This window comes from Papio anubis, chromosome 14 (assembly GCF_008728515.1).
Source record: "Papio anubis isolate 15944 chromosome 14, Panubis1.0, whole genome shotgun sequence".
Lineage (NCBI taxonomy): Eukaryota > Metazoa > Chordata > Mammalia > Primates > Cercopithecidae > Papio > Papio anubis.
Window position 1 is genome coordinate 71,947,794 of NC_044989.1, and position 15,206 is coordinate 71,962,999.

At 54.2% G+C, this 15,206-nt stretch overlaps 1 protein-coding gene across 16 annotated transcripts in view; it reads left to right on the top strand.

Annotated features, from left to right (window-relative positions):
- Positions 1–15,206, top strand: part of DYSF (dysferlin) — a 231,439-nt gene that overhangs the window by 150,650 nt on the left and 65,583 nt on the right. For 15 of the 16 annotated variants that reach the window (XM_021924954.2, XM_021924952.2, XM_021924957.2 and 12 more), the window contains 4 exons: positions 6,546–6,647; positions 6,765–6,926; positions 7,939–8,104; positions 8,637–8,713. In XM_021924954.2, the coding sequence (XP_021780646.2) occupies positions 6,546–6,647; positions 6,765–6,926; positions 7,939–8,104; positions 8,637–8,713 (507 nt within the window). Of the gene's footprint in view, positions 1–3,833; positions 3,876–6,545; positions 6,648–6,764; positions 6,927–7,938; positions 8,105–8,636; positions 8,714–15,206 lie in introns of all 16 variants that reach the window. The other variant, XM_021924947.2, reaches the window with a different exon arrangement.

Here is a 15,206-nt window from a genome sequence, read left to right on the forward strand (position 1 = left end):
TTCCCAAGCCACAGTGCCTGTGAATGAGATGAAGTGCTGTCTGCCCCTGTCGAAGGTTCCCAGAGCAGGACAGTGAGGATAGCTTCCCGGAAGAGGTGCCACTGAGCTAGCTTTTGAAGTTGGGATTGGTAGAAAATGTGGGGAGGTGGCCCAGGCAGCAGTGTCTTGGGCTGAGGGCATGTCACCTCCTGGATGCGGCTTGGTGGACAACAAACTTCCCCTCTCCCAGGCTTTATGCCCACCTGGGACGCCCCTCTCTGTGGCTCTTGGTCAGGAAGTGAGGCTGTTGCATGGTGTGTCTGAGGCTTTGATGATGTCCGGGAGATCTGAGTCCTCGCAGAGGGAACGGATGGAGGGAAGGGTTTCCTTTGTGTTCCCCGGTCTGCATTTTCTTTGTCTTTCCCTCTCTTCCTGAGTCTCTTCCCACTCTCCTTTCGTGTTTCACTCTTCCTGTTTGCTCCTTGGCCCCAGCTTCCTCCTTCTCCCCGCCTCTTCTGAGCCCTCTGTCTCGTTTCTTTTCCTTTTTGTCTGGAGAACAAAGGCAGTCCATGCTGCCAAGGGGAATGAGTTCAAAGAAACTGCAATTTTAGATTTCCTGAGAACTGGAGAATGTGTGCACGCACGTGTGAGCGTGTGCGAGTTGTGTACACTCTCGAGGGCGCACACATGCACGCACACACAGCAGCAGAGGTGATGGCGGGCCCCCGAACGCCCAGGGCCCCCTAGGATACAGAACATGTGTAGAGGAAGACCCATGGGGCTTGCGGTCCTGACCATTCTGGGGAGGTGGGGAGGGGAGGGGGCGTGGTTTAGAGTATTACCCTTGCTTCTGCTGCTTCTCTCCTGCTGGCGCAGGGGATGCCCTGGTGGGAGGGATTGTATGCTTCGTGGCTGATTTTACTGCCAGCTCAGGGGTGGGGGCCACCAGATGCCACTCCATCCACCCATCCAGGCTGCAGGGTATATATGGCTTTTACTCTGAGATGTACCCGGGGTACTCTCCTGTACCCCCAAATCCACTGGAAGGAAAAATTTCGTGTTTTGCAATCAGGAAAATAAAGCCAGTGGTCCCCCATCCCCCATACCTCCCCCAAGGCCTTAATTTAAAACACTGTTTTTCCTGGGAAGTGTAATTAGAGCAACATGTTGTTCCTAACGAGCTGGGTGGGGCAGGCAGACAATGGAGCCCTCCCAGCCTGCCTGGCTGCCCCCTGCCTGGAGCTCCCGGAGGAACCAGGATGTGACTGCAGAGTCTTCTGTCCCCTGCTGGGTGAGGTGAGGGTCCATAGGCTACTGGTGACTGGGCTGACCCAGGAGGCTTGCCACCACTTCCCTTGCCCTGGGAGCGACTCCTGTCTAATGTGGTGGCCCCTAGATGGGGCTAGGGGAGCCCCTTTCATGGCTCAGGGCCTTGGTTCTTTGTGCTAAACTGGCCAGCGGGACAGACAGACTGAAGTGGGCTTAGGGATGGCTTCAGCTCTGGTAGGGGAGAGAGCTTCACTTGTTCCTGGGGTCCTCTTAGTCTGGGCTGGCTTGATCAACACCTTGCACACCTGTAGAACCCATCCCTGCAGCCGCCCCTGGTTGTCCCTGCATTTGAGGGGAGCAAGTCGGGAGCTGGTCCAATGTGGCTTCCTCTAGTTAGGCTTATCAGAGTCCCCCATCAGCCATAGGACGGTGAATCAGGATGTTCTGGTGGCACTTTCAGTCCACACCCCGTCTGCCCAGCAGTGCTGAGAGGCTTCCCAGTTGCAATGAGGGTCACAGCACCTCACTGAGAATTACTGTCCTGGAGATGGGGGTGCTGTACCCCTCAAGTGGACTGGACCAGAAAAAAAGTTGAAAACCAGGCTCAAGAGCTGGCAGAGGCCTCAGGACTCCTGCCTGTGAGTTGATCAGAGACCCCTTAGGACCCTGGGAATGGGCTATTTGGGGAAAGGGTCACGTAGATGGGGTTAAGAGAGTCAGAGTCAGGTTATAAGGCGTTTCTGGAGCGTCTTGGAGAGTTGTTCTAGAGATCTTGAATTAGGCCCTAAAAATGGGTTAGATTCAGGTGGCAGTAAAGAAAATTGACCCAGAGGGAGTAATGAGCAGGCCTGGGGAGGACCCAGGGTCAGGCTGGAGCAGCCACGGGTGCTAGGAAGGAGGAGAGTGTGTGCTGGATTCATTCCTTTATCTTCCCATCCACCCACTCTTCTGTCTTCACCCTCCCTCTTCCCCTTCAGTTATCCATTCATAATCATTTATTTATTGGACGGGGGAATTCAGCTATGGTCCCTGTGTACAGAATTGCTGGTTTAACCAAGGACACAATCAAATGAACACGTGGAGATGGCACGGGGTGATGGATTGATGTGTCTTTCTGTGAGAATAAGTGTAAGTTGCTATGGGAGCTACGGGGGTACTTAAGCTTGGGGCACCAGGGAATATTTAAGTAGACACCTGCAGTCCGAATAGGAAGTACAGAAGGAGTTGGGGTAGAAGTGCATTTCAGACAGAGGGACCACTGAGCTCCAAGCCTCAAAGCTAAAAGAGCATGGTGTCTCCTGCAACCTGCTAGCATTCAGAAGGGCAGGGGTTGCGTGTATCCCAGGAGGTGGTTCATCACTACTTGGGGTCATCAAGGGGAAATTTATCCGAGGAGAAACATGCCCAGAGAAGGCAGCAGGAGCTGGAAGATTAGGGGTCTTGTGGAGGCTACTTTGAAAGAGTCTGCACTTCATCCTGAGCCGGTGGGAAGACATTGGAGGACTTGAAGCAAAGAGTGACGTTATTAGAAAGCCTGCCCTGGCTGCAGATTGCAGCGCGCGTGGGCTTTCGGGAGAGGGTGTCAGAACCGAGTGAAAGGGGGTGCTGGGGAGTCCAGGTGAGAGAGGGTGGTGGCTTGCACTGAGCCAAGGAGATGGGTGGGCAGGCGTGAGAGATGTTCAGGAGACAGGCTCACCAGTGTTTGGTGATCAGTCAGGCAGGGCGATGAGGGGCAGGAGGAGCCAAGGATGGCATGGGGGCTTTTGGCTTGGTTGTCTAGGTGGATGGTGGGGTCAGACTTGAAGTGTGCAGGTTCTGAGGGGGAAGATAAAGAATCCAGTTTTGGACAAGTTCAGTGTGAGAGGCCAGTAGGACACATGAATGAACTAAGCAGTAAGATATTGGGGCTTAGCAGAGATGTTTGGGAGCAGAAAGTCCAGGAGAGGGCTAAGGAGCAGATCAGGGCTTGGTGGAGGAAGATGGGGAGGCTGCGGAGGAGGCTCAGCAAACAGGGTGGGGGCCAGCAGTGTGGATCCAGAGAGACAGTTTGGGAAGAAGGCGAGGTCAGCTGGCCAGTTGCTGCTGAGGGGGCGAGAGAGAGAAGAGTCCATGAGTGTCCTTCGGGTAGGGGACTTTGGAGACAAATTTCTGGGGAGGGGTGCTGAGGGCAGAAGTAGGGTGCACTGGGCAGCTGGTGGTGTGGACATGAAGGAGGAGACAGGATTAGAGAGAGGAGAGGAGGGAACCTGCAGAGGGGTCACAGAGAGGAGGGCACGGGTGGATTTGGGAGATGGGGATGTCTTTAAATTGGGAAGGAGAAGATCCAGGAGACAGTGTGAAAAATTGGGGAGGAGCATTTGGATGCATGGTCATAGGGGGAGCCACAGAGGCAGGCAACCCTGGGAGGTGGCAGGAAATGGCAGGGAAGAAGCATGTCCTGGGACCCCTGGGGACAGCACGGTGGACAGAGATGGCCTTGGGATGCATGCGGTGACCTCGTGCTGAGGAAGCTGCCTGGACATACCTCTAACCACTGTCTCTGCCTGTCTCTTCCTTCTGCCTCCGCTGGGCCCGATGCTCCGCAGCTGTGTGCTCCTGCCTTCTTCCTCCAGGGCCTTCTCCAAACGGTACTGGAGCTTAACCTTCTCTAGGTTCTTGTTCCCCTGCCCTCAGCAAGCAGGCTCCTGAAGATGGGGAGCCTGGTCCCCAGCCTTTAGAGAGGAATGTCATCACCGTGGAGGTTGAGGGAGCCCCGAGGGAGAGACAGGCCGAGGAAACGAGGGATAAAGTGGATACTGCCCAGCGTTTGGGGGCCTAGAGAGGAAATACTCTGGGAGGAATGTGTTCGTGAGTTTTCCCTAGTGATTTTAAGAGAACGAGTATATGAGAAAATTGGTCTTTCTGCCACTCCACTCAGGGGATCCTGGGGCTGTTCCCTCCCTGGTGGTTTTTTCTTTTGGCCCCTCTTTGACTTAGGTTTTTGGCTCTGGGTCCATAGTGTGTTGGGCATTAGCTGTAAGGGGCCATGAACAGGCCACAAGCAGGCCTTCAAGTGCAACCCTGTCTTTAAATAGGATACCCTCCTGTGCTGCCACCTGCAGCTGGTTGCCTTGGAGTGCCCAGGGAGGACATCAAACTGGGGGTCCCCATAGCAGCCTGTAGAAGCTGTTCAGGCCCTGCCTCTATCCTCCAAGGGCACCTTTCATGTGGACTGTGCCATGCATAGCAGCCCCTGGAACTGTGCACTGCAGCAGCCCTGTCCATCACTCCTCCCTATCAGCCAGTCAGCAAGGCAGGTGCTTCCTGCATCATGTCACCTGCATTGTGGATCAGGAGGAAAATGACAAGATTTTTGCTTTATGCCCTGGTGACTTAGAGACAGTAATAAAGCCAGTGTTGCCCTGAAAGATGCTTCTGATGGCTCAGCTCTCTTGAAGTCACCCTGGGGAGATCAACACCAACACCAATGGCAGAAACAATGGTACTAAGCACAATTCTAGTAATAGTTACAGTCACAGCCATTGACTAAGCGCCTCCTGTGTGCCAGGCGCTAGTCAGATTTGTTCTCTCATTTAATTCTCAGAGCAGCTTATCTCAGATCTTCATCTGAGAATACTGTCACTGGGGTTAAGTAATCTGCCCAAGGTCAAACGGCGAGGAGGTGGCAGAGTTGGAACTAGAGATGAGGTCTGATTCTAGGACTAAGCTTCCAGCTGCTGTAGGTCCGGGAAAACATGGTGTCATCAGGGTGTCACTGGGCAGGAGTGTGGCTTGGGTTGGCTGTGAAGTGAGTCATGGAGGTGGGGGAAGCTGATGTCTTTCTCTGCTGATATCTTTCTCTGCTTTGACTGCTCCCACCATCAATGGCAGAGCGTCTGTGTATGGATGTACCATCCTTGTGGAAGGAACCCAACGCAAGTTGCTTGGAGAATGAATCCAATGATTTCATTGTTTAATAAATGAGATTACATGAGGCAAGCTCTGTAAAGTGTCCATCACAGTCCTTTTAATTATAGTTAACATTTCCTGCATGTCAGGCCCTCCACGTATGGATGTGCAGGTTGGGCACTGCACAAGGACACTGTGTGTCTAAGGGGGTGCAATTTCTAGCACAGGACACCATATACTTGTATTTATTATAACAATTTCCCAATAGGTGGCAGTAAAGTGTCTTGTTCAAATAAACTCAGAAAATATGATGATTTTCTGACATGGAAGTAAAGAGTCTTAAGCACATCTTTCTCCAATCGTCACAAAAGCACCACATGGGCTAATAGTCCTGTTGAAGGTTTACATGAACCAGGCACTCCTCCAAATGTTATACAGGTATTAACTTCTTCAACCCTCACCCTGACCTTTACAGGTTGACAACTTTTGCTAACCATTTTATAGATGAAAACATTAAGCCATAGAGAGGTGAAATAATTTATTTAACATCATACGTAGTGGAGGTAGGACTCACACCTGTGTTCCTAACTGTTGTTATTGGCGGTTAACTATCTAAGGCAGTACCTGCCTCCCTTGCCCCATCTTGCTTCCTCATGTAGTTCTTTGTGATCATTGAGGATTTTTGCCCAACTCTTTCTGGCAAACCCTTAGTAGGCCAGAATTTACACACACGTGCTCGTCTCTGTAGTGGAGAGAGACCCTCCCCAGCAGTGTGCTTTGGTTCTCTGGGGATGACGGGCCCTTATAGCCCCTTCTCCCATTGGGCGGTTGCTGTTTTTCTGGCTCACAGTGCAAGTGTTCTGTCCTCACAGGGGACAGGTGTGAGAGGTGGGGTTTGGGGCTGGAAGATGTCTGGGGGTGGGGATGGGGGTGGGGGTGAAATACCAGGGCAGATGATAACCTGGAAGGGTCTGAGCCAGGAGGCAGGAGAACCAGGCTGGGGGGCAGGCACGTGGTCCTCTCTGGGACTGAGAGGGGATGAAGTGGGACTGCCAGGATGGAGTGGGCAGCGTGTGCACGCATGTGCCGTGTGCATGTCAGGGAGGGGCTGACCCGGAGCAGCTCAGGGGGCAGCAGAGCCTGTGTTATGGGAGGAGGGATTCATTTGAAACAGGGTGACCTGAACCCTGGGTGAAGGTGCTGGAATTGTGATCCTGGAGAAGATGGTGCCTGGCCAAAACTGACTTAGCTTTCTCATTTCTGCCTCCCTGTTTGTCCACTTTTGTCTTTGCGTCTCTGTTTCTCCCTGCACTTTGCATTTCCTTCTGTCCTATCTGTCCTTCTCTCTTGTCTCTTTGCCTTGGTCTTCTTCCCACCGTTGCCTCCATTTCACCTGCTGTCCACTGCAGTCTGAGGACACAGACCTGCCCTACCCACCACCCCAGAGGGAGGCCAACATCTACATGGTTCCTCAGAACATCAAGCCAGCGCTCCAGCGTACCGCCATCGAGGTGAGCCGGCTGGGCCTGGGCGTGGGGGCTGGGAGCAGAATGCCCTTCCCCTTCCTGCCCCAGCCTTTCCTGGGGCCTGGGGCCTTCCAAGCCACTCTCCTCATTCTGTGTGCCCAGGTCCTGGCATGGGGCCTGCGGAACATGAAGAGTTACCAGCTGGCCAGCATCTCCTCCCCAAGCCTTGTGGTAGAGTGTGGGGGCCAGACGGTGCAGTCCTGTGTCATCAGGAACCTCCGGAAGAACCCCAACTTTGACATCTGTACCCTCTTCATGGAAGTGGTGAGCCCCACCTCCCTACTGTCCTTTTCCAGAATCCTGGGGCTAGAAGTTCTACATGGCCCCGAGCAGCCTGGGACTTGTGCTCCAATTCCCTGCGTGGTCCAGGGTAGGACCCCTCCCCTTCCTGTGAACATGGGGAGAAATGCTCATACCCTCCTCACTGGAAGGGTTCAGGCCTCTGAGTAGGACAAATGGGGCTAGACTCTGCCTCCTACCCAGATCCTGGATCAGCAAAAGTCCCAAGGAGCCATCCCCTGGCTGTTTTCCCTCTGGGACAGGTTTCAGTCCCCTGGAGCACCCTCAGGGACCTGCTAGGGCTTGGCTTTCCAGGATTCCTCCAAACCTTTTCTGACCATGTCCTACCCCAGCCTGGGCCCCCTAAAAGGAGCTCACCCCCATAGCCCTCAGGCCCCCCAGGCCTCTCCAGCTTCCTGGGATGCCTAGACCTAGTGGCCAGAGTAAGGCAGGTCTGAGGAAAAGAAAATGGTTTGCAAGATGAAAGCGCTGTAGAAATTCCAGGCCCAGTGGCTGTCAACAGAAGCCTCCTCTTGGCTGAGCCAAAGCTGCCCCGAAGGAGAGCATATAAATTATTTCAAGTTGTGTTCAAAGTGCTTTTTGGGTGTGCGGGGAGAAGAATCTGGGTCTGTAAGCCAACTCTTGAGTATCCACTTGGGGGGGACTGTCTGCAAGAAATGTTGAGTCCCGGGCCAACTCCCCTCGCCCGCTCCCCAGTCAGTGAGGGAACGCAGCCTTGTTTTCACTTCAGGCTGAACGGGATGTATTTGGAAGGTAAAGCTGTGGGGGGAAAGCCAGCCTCTGCATGCAGCATTCAAAGGGCTGACAGAAAAGGTGGGTGGCTTCGCTCTACTGCCCAGCTCTGGGCCAGCCACCATTTTGGATTTCTGGCTGTGGGGATTATCTGTGGTTTATAGTCATTTTTTGCTCTTTGGGCTTGACCTGGAGACTTCCTAGAGAGGCATTCGGGCCAGTGCGTTCTTCCTCCTCCACCCAGATGCTGCCCAGGGAGGAGCTCTACTGCCCCCCCATCACCATCAAGGTCATCGATAACCGCCAGTTTGGCCGCCGGCCTGTGGTGGGCCAGTGTACCATCCGCTCCCTGGAGAGCTTCCTGTGTGACCCCTACTCGGCGGAGAGTCCATCCCCACAGGGTGGCCCAGGTAGGGGAAGGGGAGACAATGGGCAGCTCAGGGAACGGGGGGCCTCAGGGCCAAGCTACCCTTCCTAGTTGAGATGCATCCTGAAGTCCTTCTCATATGGAGACCTGAATGAGAAGCGACTTCCACTCTGCTAGACCACAGGGCGGGGACCTCGCCTTCCTTAGGGCAGATCCTAGCTCTGGGTGGGGGGGCACCAGGAGCAGGTAACTGATACCCGTGGGAGCTGAGGGGCAAGGGCTCAAAGTGGGCCCGGGGGAGGGAGACAGAGGGCAGGGAGACAATGATGCAGGGAGGGAGGAGAGAAATGTGAGGAGAGGAAGACAGAAGTGGGAGACAGGGCATGCGAAGGAGGATGGGAGAGATGGAGATGAGACAGGGACTTATTGGGAGGGAGGAAGAGAGAGGTACTGACTGAGAGATGTGGAGAGACTGCAGGGTCTTGTCTCGGTCCCTTGGCTGAGCGCTGGGGCTGGTGAGGGGCGAGTCTTTTGAGAGAGCCCCTCTCAGGCCTGGATGGCTCCCTCCCCTGCAGACGATGTGAGCCTACTCAGTCCTGGGGAAGACGTGCTCATCGACATTGACGACAAGGAGCCCCTCATCCCCATCCAGGTAGGATGGACATCTTCCAGGGAGGCCTGGGTCACCCTTCCCCTCCATTCCTCATCTCTTCCCACCCCTTCTCTCCAACCCTTCATTATCACACGGCCTCTATACACATCCCCTTCTGGGCTTCAGCGGCTGGACACTGTCCAGTAGAGAGACCCAGATGCCAGCTGTCAGTCTGGCTGAGCGGGGTGGGGTGCGCTCATCTGCGCAAGACTCAATCCCTTTTCTTGGAAGCATATGTGAAAAATAGCCCCTCTACCCTGGGGGCCATGGCGAGGGCTTTCTCCTGGAGGTCACGAGAAAATCAGGGTGGGGAGCAAATGAGAGAAGGACAACAGGGGAGGGAGTGAGTGGGCCATCTCTGGCATCCTCCAGCCCCATCTCCCTACCTTGGACAGGCCCCTTCTTAGGGGGAAGGTTGTTCTGTGGGCTTGTGCTTGGCGGCTTCTTGGAGACAGCTTAGAAAGAGGAGGCTGTGTCCAAGCCAAGAGTCCATCTCACCCCATTCCTCTATCTGCAGGGAAAAGGAGGAAAGAGGCAGGAAGGGGCATTATTCTAAGGTCTCCAGCCCTGGGGGAGGTAGGAGTCATCCCTTTGCTACATACTCAGCAACCAAGGGCCAGCCAGTGATGCAAATGCCAGTGCCACAGAGCATGGCAGGAGGTCTGTGGCATCTTGTGCTGAGAGGCAGCACTGCCCCCACTGTGGGCCATGGAGTGGCTCTAGATTCTGTAGGGCTGAGCCCATCTGGTCCTTCCCACAGCAGACGTGGAGAAAGGTCTCACTGTGAGCACCAGCCTTGAACTCACCATCTGTTCCAGGTTGTCACCCTCCTCTCTGGGCTTTGCAAGATGCTGGTCACACCCCTGGCACCCTGGGGCTCCCAGAACTTCCGAGCCACCCAGAGGCAGAGCCTCCAGGCCTGTGTGGACAACACCTGTGTCCTCGGGCCTTGCTGCATCTGTAGTTTCACTGATGCTAAAAGTCCTCAGAAGCCCTGAGTTCCATCTCTGCAGCCTCCGTGGCTCTCCAGGGCACTGCCCTGCCAGCCTTTCTGCTGGGAAGACCTCCTGCCCCCTGTCCCTTGGCCAACTCTTGGTCATTCTTTAAGATTTAACTTAGGCATGGTCACTTCTCTGGGGGAGTCTTTCCTGGTTCCTCCTCTTCTGTGAGACTTGCCTATTTTGGGTCACTGTGCTGCCCTAGGGCCTGCACGTCTCTGTCAATGTTAGCACATTCCCCAGGCTGAGCTCTGGGGAGCAACTGCGGCTCCTTCCTCTTTGTATTCTCAGTGCTCAGCACAAGGCCTCGCTTAGCGGAGGTGTTAATGAAAGTCTGTCTGTCTGGATAAGTGGGTAGATGGGCGCATGGGTTGATGGATGGATGGATGGATTTTCTGGCTACTGTCTGTATGGATCTGAGGAGGAATCACTCTCTTGGCTGGGGAAACCCAAATGGAAATTTCAGATGTCCCTATGTGAAATTTAACTAAACTCGGTGCTAGTGCCTCTGGCCTGCTTGGGTGTTTATAGCTGAATTAGGCAGATAATTTGCCCCAAACTCTGGCTGCCTGCTCCTGGCTCCCGTTTCCCGGCTGCTCCATAGGCCTGTCTGAGATTGTGCAGGGAAGTGCAGGGCCTGCCCAGCAGGATTTCCGTTCTGTGTGTGCTGCCCTCAAAATGTCTGCACACTCAGATGGGGAGGGACTATTTTAGGTCCTGCTGGCCACAAGCACAGCCAGAGGCAGACGATGAGGAGGCCCAGCCTGGCCATCCTCCCGGCGTTGACATGAGGGAACTGGGGCTGGGGTCTGAGCCAGAGCCAGGCCTGTGCTGTTTGTGGGAGCACACGGCCACTCTGGCTAGAGCTGCCGGCCAGACCAGCAGCACTGGTTGGAGCTGGGATGGGGCTCCTGGAGGTGTGCCCACCTGGGGAGGGGCTGGGCCTCCCCTGGCCTGGGATGGGAGAGGAGGAGGAAATGACACTGCCTTGCTCTGATGGGGGAGGCTTGGACCTTGCCCTCATGGAGCTCCCTGTCTGATGAAGGAGACAAAACTCTGTTCTCAAAAGCCTCAAACCCAGCAGGGAGACCAGTTCTGGTCTCCAGGGAGCCCTTGCCCTCTGGGGAAGCCCCTTGTCTGGTATCTGACTTTGTTCCTGTTTTTCTCTGAGATCTATTGCTCTGATTGGGCTGATCCAGGAAATCCTTCACTTGCTCGCCTCTCCTCCCTGTCCCTGGCACTCTGGAGGATAGGCGCTCCAAGGCCAACCCAGGAGGCAGCTGATCCTGGGTGCAGTTCCAGTGGTTTGCTAGATAACTATGGCTGGGCTCTCTTCCTCTCCCTCCTCCTCCAATGCAGATAGTGTGAAAGCCCCTGGCCTCTGGGGACAGGAGGGACGAGAGGTCTGGCAGAATTTGGATTTTGGCTGGCTCCTGTCTGCCCCACCGGTGTTTCTCAGCAGCCTGTTCCGTCCTCACAGTTGATGCAGCCCTGCCTGGTGCTGGATGTGTTCACCGTGTCCTGGCTGTGGTCCTAGGACCCCTCCTAGCTCAAACCTGCTCTTGCCAGAGTTACCTTTCCATCTTGGTCCCTTCCTGTCTCTTTCCTCAGTGACACCTTCTCTCTGCTCCCGAAGCCTTCTTACCAGCATCTGCCCAGGTCCTGGGATGAGCTGGCCACACATTTAGAACATGTCACTGGAGACCCTTGCTTGATGTTCAGGCCATGGGCTGGCACACTCACCACGGAGCATTTCTCAGGTTTCTAGAAGTGTTTTGGTTTGTGTCAAGAGTGGCCAGTTCTGGAGGTGACTCAAAACGTGTATAAGGCAGGTCTGTGCTCAACCTCCCAGGGCTTGTAGATCAGTGTCTGTCTCTAGGAGTAAGCGGGGGCCCCTGCTTGGGTGGTGCTTGGCCTCTTTAAACTCTCCATGGCAATGAGGATTGGGATGAGAAATACTCAGACGTATTAACTCCACCACTTGTTCTTGGTCAGTGCAACCATCCTATGTGTAGACTTTAGCCTGGCAGACTAGGGGTGGGGGTGGTGTGTGCACATGAGTGTGCATGAGAGGTGGGGGGATAGGAGCAGGTGTGTGCACGAGCTCCCATGGGTGCTGGCCAGAGGAGTGTCTAGGCTTGGTGGTGGCAGTGCGGGAATTGTGGCCTTGACTTTGAACTTTCTGAGGGCAGGCCTGGGTGTGTCATCAAATAGGGAGAGCAGAAGTATCCTCTTCCATCTAGTTCTCTGCTTTAGAAAACGATGTTTCATTGTTTTCAGATGATAAAATGATATGTGTTCTTTATATAGCATTTGGAAAATATAGAAAAATACTGAAACCCACCCAAACACAATCTGAATGCACAGCTCCCAACATTTCATTCTCATTCTTTCCTCTTCCTTCTGGATTTCTCTTTCTGTCTCTGATTCTGTCTCTGACTTCATTTCTACCTTTAAAATAAAATTAAGTTCTTCGTTCACTAGTTTTTATTTTATTTTATTTTATTTTTTATTAAGGCAGTTCTTGGTGTTGTAACTATGATTAGGGGAAGAAAAAAGAGTGTTCAGGAACACACAGAGAGCCTGCCACCCCCTGTCCCTTTTCTATAGAGAGTCTTGAAGCTCCAAATAGAGGCTGTGCCCCCAGAAATCGCACCTTTGAGGCACTGAGATGCCCCCAGAGCCAGCTGGGTATGGCAAGGGTGGCTGTTGCTGAGCATTCTGAGAGCGCTCTTGGGTAGAGGGGCTCCTCTTTAAGTCTTCAGAGAAGGAGAATTTCGGGAGGTGGGAATATGTGTGTGCTAAAGAATTAGAGAAATAACTTTTAGGAAGTTCCAGCTCTGGTCAAAAAGAGACAAGGGAAGAGGGGATGTCCAGAAGATCTCAAATAAGTGACGCCAAAGTGAGGAGATGCTTCATTAACAAGGAGACCAAGCTCTTGGAGTCTCCTGGCCCTGCAGGTTCAGCATAGGTTCAGCATCCAGGGAAGATTCTCCGGGGAGGGGCCTCTGAGGCGGGTGGGTGAACAGGGGAGGACAGGGAGGCTTTCCTGGCAGGCAAAAGGGCTCAGACAAAGGCTTGGAAGTGAGACTCTGTATGTTGTATGTGACAAAGAGGTACATGTGTGTATGTATGAGTGTGTGTGGTAGAGGTGTGTGTGTGGTAGGTGGTGTGGTGTGTGCATGTGGGGTGGGGTGATGTGTGTGGTGGGGGTGGGTGTGTGTGGTGGGGTGTATGTGGTGGGGTGATGTGTGTGGTGGGGTGGTGTGTGGTGTGTGGTGGGGGTGAGTTGGTGTGTGAGGTTTGGGTGGTGGTGGAGATTAGGGATGGTATTATTGGTGGAGGTGGGTATGTGTGTGTGGTGGTGTGGGTACAGGGTGGTGTATGTATGTGAGTGAGAATTAGAGGTGTGTGTGTGGTAAAAGGTGGTGTGTGTGTGTGTAGTAGAGGGGGTGTGTGTACATGTGGGGTAGAGGTGATATTGTGTAGTAGAGGTGGTGTGTGTGTATGGTAGAGGTGTGTGTGGTACAGGTGGTGTGTGTGTGGTAGAGGTGAGTGTGTGTGTGTGGTAGAGGTGGTGTGTGGTATTGTGGTAGGGGTGTGTGGTACAGGTGGTGTGTGTGTGTGGTAGAGGTGGGGTGTGTGTGTGTATGGTAGAAGTGGGGTGTGTGTAGTAGAGATGGAGTGTGTGTGTTTGTGTGGGGTAGAAGTGTGTGTGTGTGGTAGAGGTGGTGGGTGTTTGTGGTAGGGGTGGTGTGTGGTAGAGTAGAGGTGGTGTGTGTGGTAGAGGTGGGATGTGTGTGTGTGCGTGGTAGAGATGTGTGTGGCAGAGGTGGGTGTGTATGTGGAGTAGAGGTGGTGGGTGTGTGTCCGTGTGTGTGTTTTGTGTGTGTGGTGAGCGTGGGGTGCCAGCAGGAGACAGGCCTGGCCGGCTAGTGTGCAGGAGGCCTCTGGAGACTGTTTCCTCACTCTGTGGGGTGGGTGCTGGGGCTGGCCGGCTCCCAGGCTCCCAGGCTCCCGAGGCCTCCCAGGCTCGGAGCTGGGGCCTGGGCTGCTATTTGAGCCTGCTGCTCTGGTTATAGTCTCTGGGATGCCGTGAAGGTGGGAACGTGCTCCCAGAACCAGAGTGGCAAATTATGCCTGAGTCCCAAAGGGGAACGTGTAATTTCTGAAGCTGGACCAGATCTTTGGAACACTATGTTTAGCTTTATTTTGCTCTGGTGAACTGCCGGTTTCCCTCTCACCTTTCTAAAAAAGAACTGCATTAAAAATAACAGTAAGGCTTCTGTGGGGTTCAGGATGCGAATGGGAGGGGCATAGCTGCTGCCTGGCGAGGCCCGTCTCTGGCCAGCTGGGGGTGGCACGTGGAGTTCACCCAGTCTATTCCAGGGGTCACACGACATGTGGCTAGCACCCCAGGGCCATCCAGCAGCCCTGGCTAGGTGCCCAGGGCTGATTCTGCTTCTGGCTCTGAACAACCCTGAGTGGCCCCTCAGTGATGTGTCTTTTCACAGAGCAGGGAGGGATCCCAGTTCCCAAACACCCCTCCTGGGCCCAGCAGGGCTTCACCTTCCATGGGTTTCTGTGGGCATCGGGGGAGTGTCTCCCAGAATCTTCGTGCTGAGGAAGGCAGGGCAGCCTGGGGTTTGGCCCTTTGGAGTCCTCCCAGAGTCCCCAGCTCGAGGCTTAGAGGATGAGGAGCTAGCCCCGGCAGCTCTGGGTCCCAGCTGGCTGCTCCCCAGCACCTACCCTCCTGACCCCTTTGCTCTTTCTCGAAGGCGCTGTGCTTCTTTCTTCCGCTCCACCTTTGCGCTTGCGATTCCCTCTGCCTAGCATGCATCTTCTCAGCTTGCCCACTTGCTAGCCTGGTACTCATCCACCCAGAGCCCCATTCCCTTCTCCTAGAGTATCGCAGTGGCCTCTGACCATGTCTCCCTGCCTTCAGCCCTGAGCCCCGAGGCCCTCCTTAGGCTGCAGCGCAGGGATTTCTTAAGGTGAACATTATGAAATATTGATTCACAGTACTGGGAGATTGCAGGCAAGGAGCTGATGCTCAGAAAAAGATGCAGAAAGTGATTTGTAGCATGGAGTGGAGGTTGGACTGTAAGACTCCTAAAGTCCCCACTGATGTCAGGCTTTGGAGAAGACATATGATGCCCTGGTTCTTGTCCTGGAGGAGGGAACACTGAGTAACCTGCTGTAGCTTAGGAACCATGCCCTGCAGTGTTAGTGTGGCTCAGTGGTTAGGATGCTGGGGAGTTGGAGTGTCCCTGAAGTAGGCAGATTTTGGAGAGGGAGGGAGGACATGTGAGAGAGTGGGCAGGAGTCAGGCATTGGCTGAGCTCCTTCCACGTGCCTTGCCTTGTGCTGGACGTGCCCAGCCTTCATCTCATTCGTACTCACTGTCGCCTTGTGAGGTGGGCTTTGGACCCATTCTCCAGATAGGACGCTGATTCAGAGAGGTCAAGGGGCTTGTCCAAAGTCACACATCTGGT